Source organism: Myotis nattereri (genome assembly GCF_964212035.1).
Source record: "Myotis nattereri genome assembly, chromosome: Y".
In the NCBI taxonomy this organism is placed as follows: domain Eukaryota; kingdom Metazoa; phylum Chordata; class Mammalia; order Chiroptera; family Vespertilionidae; genus Myotis; species Myotis nattereri.
In genome coordinates, this window is record NC_138094.1 from 1,405,616 (window position 1) to 1,416,635 (window position 11,020).

The 11,020-nt window shown below is 45.3% G+C and overlaps 1 protein-coding gene across 1 annotated transcript; it reads right to left on the reverse strand.

The window, feature by feature from the left end:
- Positions 1-9,379: 9,379 nt before the first annotated feature.
- Positions 9,380-9,727, reverse strand: LOC308512260 (protein p13 MTCP-1-like; the record flags this gene model as incomplete). Its single annotated transcript, XM_081082057.1, has 1 exon — positions 9,380-9,727. The coding sequence occupies one exon, from the start codon at positions 9,725-9,727 to the stop codon at positions 9,380-9,382; it is 348 nt and encodes a 115-aa protein (XP_080938183.1).
- Between the last annotated feature and the right edge of the window lie 1,293 nt (positions 9,728-11,020).

Here is an 11,020-nt window from a genome sequence, read left to right on the forward strand (position 1 = left end):
GGCTCAGTGCACAAAATTTATGCACTCAAGGGGATCCCTCAGCCAATCCTGCAGCCTCTCCCAGTCAGGTACCCCTTGAGGGATGTCTAATTGATGGCTTAGTCCTAATTTAGTGCTGCCATGGAGACTCCCACCAACCCGTGTGCTCGGCATGTGTGTGCCAGGCTTTTGGATGAACGGTCTTCCCACTGTGGGAGTGCGCTGTCCTCCGGTGGATAGCTCCTGACATGAGCATCTCCAGCTGGTGGTCAGTGCATGTCATAGTGGCCAGTCGCTTTGCTGTTTTGTCAATTTGCATACTAGCCTTTCATTATATACAATTGACTCAATTCTCTACTTTACTGTGCCATAACTATTCTCTCATTTTTTTTCGTATAGTTTTTCTGATTTCAGAGAGAAAGGGAGAGGGAGAGAAAGAGAAAAAAAGATCAATGATGACAGAGAATCACGGATTGGTTGCCTCCTGCATGCCCCCTACTGGGGATCAAGACTGTAACACGGACATGTGCCATGACTGGGAATCGAATCGACATCACCTGGTTCCTAGGTTTAAGCTAAAAAAATAAGCCATGCCGGTGAGGCTCTTTTATATTCATTTCTTTTCTTTTCGTTTCTTTTCTCTTCTTTTCTTTTCTCTTCTTTTCTTGGATTTTCTCTTCTTTTCTTTTCTTTTTTTCTTAATTAAAACTTTGTAGTTCGTTCAATTTTTCTTTATTTCCTGATAACACCACCTTCCTTCTGATCATCTCAGAGGGAACTCACAAACCATAGAACAACACAACCCATGCAAATTATGTGCAAATAATATGCTTTACCTTTAACAGCTGGCAAAGGAACAAAGCTAACGTCTGCGTCCAGGTGGGCTTCTTAACAGTGGTCTTGCTTCTTCAGTGCTGGTGAGAGAGGCAAGAACAAAATATTCAGGGACAGACAGACACTTGGGATAGCTGATCGAGCAAACAGGAAGCAAAGAGACAGGTGATACAGTAAGTAGGATTCCTGAGGTCTCATGACATCACTTATACAATGATCTCTCCCTTCCCCACACCTCAGCCATGCTCTTGGCAAGAGCTGTTTGGTTTTGCTGCAAAACTCACTTGAGTCCACAAAGTCCAAATTCCTACGTCAGATCAGACTCCATCCCCAATCCTTTCTCCTCCTCTTCCTCCTCCTCCCTTCCATCTTTTTCTTGCCTGATCTTCTTGCTCTCAAGGCAAAGCACCGTTCTTCGCTCCTTTCCTCTGTGGCAGGTCTCTGCTTCTTCCTGTCACCTGCAGAAGGAAGAAAATGGCCATGATACACCTGTTCCAGAGAGTCCATGTACCAGGAATGTGCCCAGAAAAAACAAGGTTCCCCTGACTCACACCCCAGAAACCAGTCCCGAGAGACAAGCAGTGGTGAGGAAGGAAAGAGGTTTGTTCCGGTGCTGGCAACCTGAGGAGATGGGGGAAGCTCATCCCAAAACCCATCTGCACATCTCAGTGCAGGCAGAGGCTTTTATAAGGAGGGAGAGGCCCAAAAGAGCAAAGAGGTCATGGGGCGGGGCTTGAGAAGTTCTCTATGTGCCCACAGGCACATTCCAATCTGATAAGGATCTTGCAAGTGGTCAGGGGATGTTCCAGTGTGTGTCATCTGAGACTTTGTCCTCCTGGTTCTAAGGTTGAAGGTCATCAAATCTCCCAGAACTGGGAAAGTCAGAGTTCATATCTTCTAAAATTAGTTCCTAAGATTCTTATACAAATATGCTGTTTATCTACAAGCTTCATGATTAGTCAGAGTCTGCAGTTACAGGAGCAATTTGGAAAGAATGGTGAGGTGAGTTGTTATTCCCACTGTGACATGAATGCTGAGTAGCTTTGTTCTTCTTCAAGGCATTTGCACCCTTTGAAAAAGTCCAATTGGCCCTGGACAGTTTGGCTCAGTGGATAGAGTGTCTGCCTGCGAACTTAAGTATCCTGGGTTCGATTCCCAGTCAAGGGAACATGCCCAGGATGTGGGCTTGGTCCCCAGTGATGGACGTGCAGGAGTCAGCTGATCCATGATTCTCTCATCATGGATGTTTCTCTCTCTCCATTCCTCTCTGAAAAAGATATAATTTAAAACAACTCCCAGCTCAATGGCCTGAACTGAGAAAAACTCTTCCCCAATTAGGAAGGAAAGATGAATGGAGTCCTATGGAAATGTCAGACATTTGCCTGTTGGCATTAAGGAGAAGCAAAATAAAGAAATAAAATAAAAAATGGGAGAAAAAAAACAGAGTTCAAATGTCACCGTCATACTTCCCTCAAAGGAATCGGACCATAAGGGGTCATGAGACAGAGCGTCTGCAGTGCGACACATGACAGATTTCGAGGCGTAGGCTCTTTTCTAAAAAAAAATATATATATATATTTTATTGATTTTAGAGAGGAAGGGAGAGAGAGATAGAAACATTAGTGATGATAAGAGAGAATCATGGACCGGCTGCCTCCTGCACACCCCCCCATTGGGGATCGAACCTGCAACCCAGGCATGTGCCCTTGACTGGGATCAAACCCGGGAACCGTCAGTCCGCAGGCAGACGCTCTATCCACTGAGCAATACCAGCAGGGACGATAGGTAGTCTTTAAATGACTACCCACCTGGTATGTGAAACCAAAAATATAATAAACTATTTTAAAACAATGTCCATGCGATCTGAATGCAACAATTGCTAATATTTTTTTTATTGCTTAAAGTACTACAAAGGGTATTACATGTGTCCATTTTCCCCCCGGCCCTTGACAGTCCCCTAGAAATAGCTAATATTTTTTTAAATGACTTTATTGACTCAGGGAGGAAGGGAAATTGAGAGATAGAGAAACATCCATGATGAGAGATAATCGTGGCTTTAGCGTCTAGCTCTGTGAGCATTTCCGTTTTTAATTGTGTTTAGCACTAAACAGCCTCAAACAAAGCCCAGCGATTATTAAATTGATCACCGTGGCAGCAGCCAGAGGAGGCTGGAGGGGCAGCTGGAGGGAGCCCAAGAAATCAATTTCAGGACATCCATGGTTGCATTAAAGAGAATCACGGATTGGCCTCCTCCAACAAGCCCCCTACTGGCGATCGAGCCCGAACATGGACCTCTAGAAAAAATATATTAAACAGAGAATGAAAAAGAAAAAGACCTTAAACCTGAAAATATTAGCCCAGCCCCGGTAGTCAGGGCTCGAAGACATCACTGGAAATAGTTTTCATTTCAATAACCAGCGTTCTCATTGTTGATCTCCTGAGGTTCGTCAACCGATTCTACCCTCTCCAAAAAAAAAAAAAAAAAAAATCACGAATGTTTGGGGGAATTCGTGCACCAGTGTGGTGCCCAGGCCTGGCCTTCGGGGATCGGCCGGAACTGGCTCTTTGACATCACCCGAGGTGTCCCAGATAATGAGATGTCACAGGCCAGTCCAAAGCACCTCAGCGGTGCCCCATTAGGTCTGGGGAGGGACATGGGTAGTTGGACAGGTGGGGAGGGACAATGAGAGGGCTCCAGGGTGTGTCCAGTATGTCTCACTCAATCCCGATCAGCCAGACCCCAGAAGCAAGCTACCTAACAGTCTGAATGTCTTGTCCCTGGTGGTCAATGCATGTCATAGCGAGCAGTTGAGCAACCTTAGGATATCGTTTGCATTTTATGCTTTGATTGGTGGAACAGATGACCAGTCGACTGGACACTTAACATATGAGGCTTTTATTATATAGGATTGTTTTCATGCAGGAAAGGAGAGAGAAACATCAATGATGAGAGAGAATCATACATCGGGTGCCTCCTGAACGCCCCCTACTGGGGATTGAGCCCACAACCAGAGCATGTGCCCTTGACCTGAATTGAACCTGGGACATTCCAGAGTCCACAGTCCAACCCTCTATCCATGAGCCAAACAAGCTAGGGCTCATTGGTAAATTCATGTCTGTGCCCTGACCAGGAATTGAATCATGACCTCCAGGTTCATAGGTTGTTCCTCAACAACTGAGAAATAACAGCTTGGCTCGAAATACTTTTATTGATTTGAGAGAGAGGGAGAGAGATAGAAAGACACAGGGAGACAAAGAGAAAGAGAGAGAGAGAGAAAAGAGGAGGAGGTGAAGAAGGAGAAGAAGAAGAAGAAGAAGAAGAAGGAGAAGAAGAAGAAGAAGAAGAAGAAGAAGAAGAAGAAGAAGAAGAAGAAGAAGAAAAAGAAGAAAAAAAGGAGAAGTAGAAGAAAAAAAGAACTAGAATAAGAACAAGAACAAGAACAACAATAAGAAGAACAAGAAGAGAGAGAGAGAGAGAGAGAGAGAGAGAGAGAGAGAGAGAGAGAGAGATCAATGTGTCCTTGCACACAGATGGTGGCAGATAGAACAACAGAGCTTAGTAAATGGTGAACAGAACTATACACGTCCCATCGGCAGGTCAGCGGGACTTGGGCTAAGGTTGACAAGAGCCAGGGACCCCATCACATGTCCAGGAGTCTTCCACCAGCTCAAGGATCATTTTCTCCACGCCATTTTCCTTGACGTGGTGAACGATGCGCCAGATCCGGAACATGTGGTCCACGTACTGGCCTCCAGGCTGGAGCGTCCACATCAAAGGCATGATGCTCAAGGTGAGCAGGCTTTTGGTGACTGCAATATGACCACTGGGGATGTCTTCCTGGCACAACAGTACTTGCAGGACACCACCTGTGTCCATGACGAGGTTCAGCCATGTGCGCTGCTTCTCGTCCTCATACACGGAGGGCCCACGGATCCTCAAGCAGATGGGGTGCGAGGTGAGGTGCACCTTCGATGGGAGCTCGGCCATGACCCCTCCGTGGTCCAAGGAGCAACACCTGGAGCTTCTCAGAGCCTCTTGCTTCTTCGGTCCTGGCATCGAAAGACAGGTTATGGGCTCTCCAAACGTATTTTACCTCAGCTTTTATCTTTATTGTTTTTATGGTTGTGTTTGTGGTTGCCTTTGGTTTATTTTGCAAACTTATAAATCTCAACTGTTCTTTCTTTTCAGTTTTAAGGTTTCTTCTCAAGGAATACTGTACAAAAAGTACTTAAGGTAAAATATGACTCTATGAAGGTAACATGGTCCTATGGAATTTTAAAAACATTTTTTAAATGACTGTTGTTATACAACCTGAGGTTCATTTCAGGGGTCCACCTCAATTATTAGACATTATATTATGGACTAAGAAGTCATGCAATTAATCTCATACCCAGCTGACACATTACACAGTTATTATAATATTACTAGAAGGTCAGTGCACGAAATTTATGCACTCATGGGGGTCCCGAAGGCAATGATGCAGCTTCTCCCCATCTGGGACCCATTGAGGGATGTCCAACTGACAGCTTAGGCCCGCTTTTGTGCTGCCATCGAGGCTCCCACCACCACCCTGTGCTCGCCAGCTGTGAGCCTGGCTTTTGGCTGAGCGGCGCTCCCCCTGTGGGTGTGCACTGACCACTGGTGGACAGCTCCTTCCAGGAGAATCTGCCCAGCTGTTCAGTGCGTGCCATAGCTACCAGTAGTTGAGCTTTTGGTTGATTTGCATATTAGCCTTTTATTATATAGGAATGACTCAATGCTCTACTTTATGGTGCCACTACTATTCTTTCGTTATTTTTCATATAGTTTTACTGATTTCTGAGAGGAAGGGAGAGGGAAAGAAAGAAAGATCAATGATGAAAGAAAATCACTGATTGGTTGCCTCCTGCATGCCCCCTACTGGGAATCAAGACTGTAACCCAGGTTGTGCCATGACTGGGGATCGAAACCACATCTCCTGGTTCCTGGGTTTAAGCTAAAAAACTGAGCCATGCCATTCGGGCTCTTTTTTCTTTCTTTTTTCTTAATAAAAACTTTGTAGTTGGTTCAAATTTTTGTCATTACACTACCACCACCTTCTTTCTGATCTTCTCAATGGAAATCACACACCATAGAATAACCCACCCCAGGCAAATAATATGCTTTATCTTTAACAGCTGGCAGAGCAACAAAGGGAATGTCTGCATCCTGGTGGACTTCTTAAAAGCCGTCTTGCTTCCAAGTGCTGGTGAGAGAGGCAAGACCAAAATATTCAGGGACAGACAGGTACCTGGGATAGATGATAGGGCAAACAGGAAGCAAAGTGACAGGTGAAACAGGAAGTAGGATTCCTGAGGTCACATAACATAACTTATAGAATGATCTCTCCCTTCCCTAAACCTCAACCATTATCTTGGCAAGAGCTGTATGGTTTTACTGGTAAACTCACTTCAGTCCACAAAGTCCAAATTCCTCCCTCAGATCAGACTCCATCCCCAATCCTTCCACCTCCTCCTCCTCCCATCTACCTTTTCCGTACCTGTTCTTCTTGCTGTGAAGTCAAAGCACCGTTCTTCGCTCCTTTCCTCTGTGTCCGATCTCTGCTTCCCCCAGACATCTTCAGAAGAAAGAAAATGGCCATGATACACCTATTCCAGAGAGTCCATGTATCAGGAATGTGTCCCGAAAAGAAAGATCCCCTGACTCACACCTCAGAAACCAGCCCTGGAGACAGGTGGTGGTGAGGAAGGAAAGAGTTATATTCAGGTGCCAGCAACCTGAGAAGATGGGTGAAGCTTGTCCCAAAACCCATCTGCACATCTCAGTGCAGTCAGAGGTTTTTATAAGGAGGGAGAGGCCACACAGAGAAAAGATGTCAGCGGGCGGGGCTTGAGAAGTTCTCTACGTGACCACAGGCACAATCCAACCTGATAAGGATCTTGCAAGTGGTCAGGTGACGGTCCAGAGTGCGTCATCCTTGACTTTGTCCTCCTGGTTCTAAGGTTGAAGGTCATCAAATCTGCCAGACCTGGGAAGGTCAGAGTTCATACCTTGTAAAATTTGTTCCTAGGATTCTTATACAAACAGGTTGTTTACCTAAAATCGTCATTATTAATCAGAGTCTGAATTTACAGGAACAATGTGGAAAGAATGGTAAGTGAGTTGCAATTCCCACTGTGACATGAATGCTGAGATGCTTCAAGGCGTTTCCACCCTTTAAAAAGGTCAAAATGGCCCTAACCAGTTTGTCCCAGTGGATAGAGTGTTGACCTGTGAAATGAAGGTTCCAAGGTTCGATTCTGGGTCAAGGGCACATGCCCAGGTTGTGGGCTTGATCCCCAGTGAGGGACGTGCAGGAGGTAGCCGATCCATGATTCTCTCATCATGGATGTTACTAACTCTGTCCCTCTCCGTTCCTCTCTAAAAAAAAATAAAAATAAAAGACAACTCCCTGCTCAATGACCTGGATTGAGGCAAACTCTTCCCCAATTAGGAAGGAAAGATGAATGGGGTCCTAAGGAAATGTCCTGCATCTGCTTGTTGGCATTTAGGAGAAGCAAAATAAGAAGAAAAAAGAAAAAAGGGGTGAAAAAAATCATTATACAAATGTCACCCTCATACTGCCGTCGAAGGAATCGAGCCCAAAGGGTCACGAGACAGTGAGTCTGCAGTGCGACACATGACAGATCCTGTGGTATTGGCTCTTTTATAAAAAACATATTTATTTTTTTTATTGATTTTAGAGAGGAAGGGAGAGAGAGATAAAAACATCAGTGATGATGAGAGACATCATGTACCTGCTGACTCCTGCATGCCCACCACTGGGGATAGAGCCCACAACACGGGCATGTGCCCTTGACTGGGATCAAAACCGGGACCCTTCAGTCTGCAGGCCTACACTCTATCCAATGAGCAAAACGAGCTCGGGCGCTAGGTCGTCTTTAAATGACTACACACCTGGTATGTTAAACAAAAAAATTAAATAAAAATAAGCTATTTTAAAACAATGTGCATGCCATCTGATGCAACAATTACAATATTTTTTTAAATGATTTTATTGACTCAGAAAGGAAGGGAAATCGAGAGGGAGAGAAACATCCATGATGAGAGAGAATCACGGCATTAGTGTCTACCTCTGTGTGCATTTGGGTTTTTAATTGTGTTTAGCACTAAACAGCCCCAAACAAAGCCCAGCGATCATAAAATTCATCTACCATCGAACCAGCAAGAGGAGGTTGGATGGGAATTGAAGGGAGCCCCAGAAATCAATTTCAGGGCATCCATGGTTGCAATAAAGAGAATCAGGGAACGGCCGCCTCCCCCTCACCCCCTACTGGCAAAGGAACCTGAATCCTGGGCCTCTAGTAAAAATATATTAAACATCTCAATTAAAAATATATTAAATCGAACCTGGGACCTTAAGCCTAAACATATTGGCCCCGCCCCGGTAGACAAGGCTCGAAGACATCAGTAGAAATAGTTTTCATTTCAATGACCAGCGTGCTCATTGTTTGCTCTCCAAAGGATTGTCCACTGACACTACCCTCTCCAAAAAAAGAACAAATGTTTGGGGGATTTTGTGCACCAGTGTGGTGCCTTGACCTGGCCTGCGGGGATTACCCGAAACTGTCTCTCTGACATCCCCCGAGAGGTCCCAGGTTACGAGAGGGCACAGGCCAGGCCAAGGCACCAAAACGGTGCCCCATTAGGTCTGGGGATTGACACTGGAGGTAGACCAGCTGGCGAGAGACCAAGGGAAGGCTCCAGGGTGTGTCCAGCATGTCTCACTCAGTCCCGATCAGCCAGACCCTAACAGCAAGCTGACCTACCAGTCTGAATGTCTTGTCCCTGGTGGTCAATGCATGTCATAGCGAGCAATTGAGCAGCCTTAGTATATCATTTGCATATTATGCTTTGAGTGGTTGAACAGATGACCGGTCAACTGGATACTTAGCATATCAGGCTTTTATTATATAAGATTGATTTCATGCAGGAAGGGAGCGAGAAACATCAATGATGAGAGAGAATCATACACCGGGTGCCTCCTGCATGCCCCCTACTGGGGATGGATCCCACAACCAGAGCATGTGCCCTTGAGCTGAATCGAACCTGGAACCTTACAGCGTCCACAGTCCAACCCTCTATTCACTGAGCCAAGCAAGGTAGGGCTCATTGGTTAATTCTTGTCTGTGCCCTGACCAGAAATCGTACCGTCACCTCAAGGTTCATACGTCTTCCCTCAACCACTGAGAAACACCAGCTTGCCTCCAAATGCTTTTATTGATGTGAGAGAGAGGGAGAGAGAAGAGGGAGGATGAGAAAGAGAGAAATAGAAGAAGAAGAAGAAGAAGAAGAAGAAGAAGAAGAAGAAGAAGAAGAAGAAGAAGAAGAGGAAGAAATGTGAGAGAGAGAGAGAGAGAGAGAGAGAGAGAGAGAGAGAGAGAGAGAGAGACATGAATGTGCCCTCGCACCCAGGGGGTGGCAGAGAGAACAACAGAGCTTATTAAAATGGTGAACACAACTATACATGTCCCACCACCAGGCCAGCAGGACTGGGGCTCAGGTTAACAAGAGCCAGGGACCCCATCACGTGTACTTTGAGTCTTCCATCAGCTCAAGGATCATTTCCTCCACGCCATCCTCCTTGATGTGGTGCACAATGCGCCAGAACCGGCACATGCAGTCCAGGTACTTGTTGCCAGGGTGGATCCTCCACTTAAAAGGCATGGTGCTCGAGGCCAGCGCGTAGGTGGTTAGTGAGATATCCCCACTGGGGATGTCTTTCTGCCACAACCGTACTTGCTGGACACCTCCTGTCTCCATGGCAAGATGCAGCCACGTGCGCTGCTTCTCATCCTGGTACACCGAGTCCCCAAGGATCCTCAGGCAGATCGGGTGTGAGGTGAGGTGAACCTTTGTCGGGAGCTCGGCCATGACACCACCGTGGTCCAAGGAGCAACAGCCACAGCTTCTCAGAGGCTCTCGCTACATTGGTCCTGGTATCGAAAAACAGAAGATGGGTTCTCCAACGGCATTTTACCTCGCCTTTTATCTTTATAGTTTTTATGGTCGTTTTTGTGTTTGCCTTTGGTTTATTTTGCAAATTTATTAATCTCAACTTTTCTTTCTTTTTAGTTTTAGATCTATCTTCTAAAACAAACTGTGCAAAACGTACTTCAGGTAAAATATGACTCTTTGAAGGTAACATGGTCCTATGGAATTTTTATACCATCTTTTAAATAACATTTGACATAGAACCTGAGGTTCATTTCAGGGGTACACCCCAATGATTAGACATTATATAATGGACTAAGAAGTCATGTAATTAATCTCATACCCATCTGACACCATACACAGTTATTGTAATATTACTAGAGGCTCAGTGCCCAAAATTTATGCACTCAAAGGTGTCCCTCTGCCAACCCTTCAGCCTCTCCCAGGCCCAGACCCCTGGAGGGATGTCCAACTGATAGTTTAGGCCCGCTATAGTGCTGCCATGGAGGCTCCCACGACCTTCTGTGCTCGGCACCGTAGAGCCTGGCTTTTGGATGAACAGCGCTCCCCCTTTGGAAGTGCAATGACCACCAGTGGACAGCTCTTCTCATGAGCATCTGCCCCCAGTGGGCAGTGCGTGTCATACCAACCAGTCATTCTGCTGTTTGGTCGATTTGCATATTAGCCTTTTATTATATACGATTGCATTGACTCAAAGCTCTACTTTACTGTGCCATGACTATTCTTTCGTTTTTTTTATAGAGTTTTCTGTTTTCATAAAGAAAGAAAGAGGGAGAGAAAGAAAGATCAATGATGACAGAGAATCACGGATTGGTTGCCTCCTGCATGCCCCCTACTGGGTATCAAGACTGTAACCCGGGCAAGTGCCATGACTGGGAATCAAACACACATCTCCTGGTTCCTAGGTTTAAGCTAAAAACTGAGCCATGCCAGCGGGCTCTTTTATTTCCTTTTCTTTTCTTTTCTTTTCTTTTCTTTTCTTTTCTTTTCTTTTCTTTTCTTTCCTTTCCTTTCCTTTCCTTTCCTTTCCTTTTATTTTTTTCGTAATATAAACTTTGTAGTTGTTTCAATTTTTCTTTTTCTCCTGACAACACCACCTTCTAACTGATCATCTCAGTGGAAACTCAACAACCATAGAACCACCCAAATCATGCAAATAATATACTTTACCCTTAACAACTGGCAGAGGAATAAAGCTAACGTCAGCGTCCT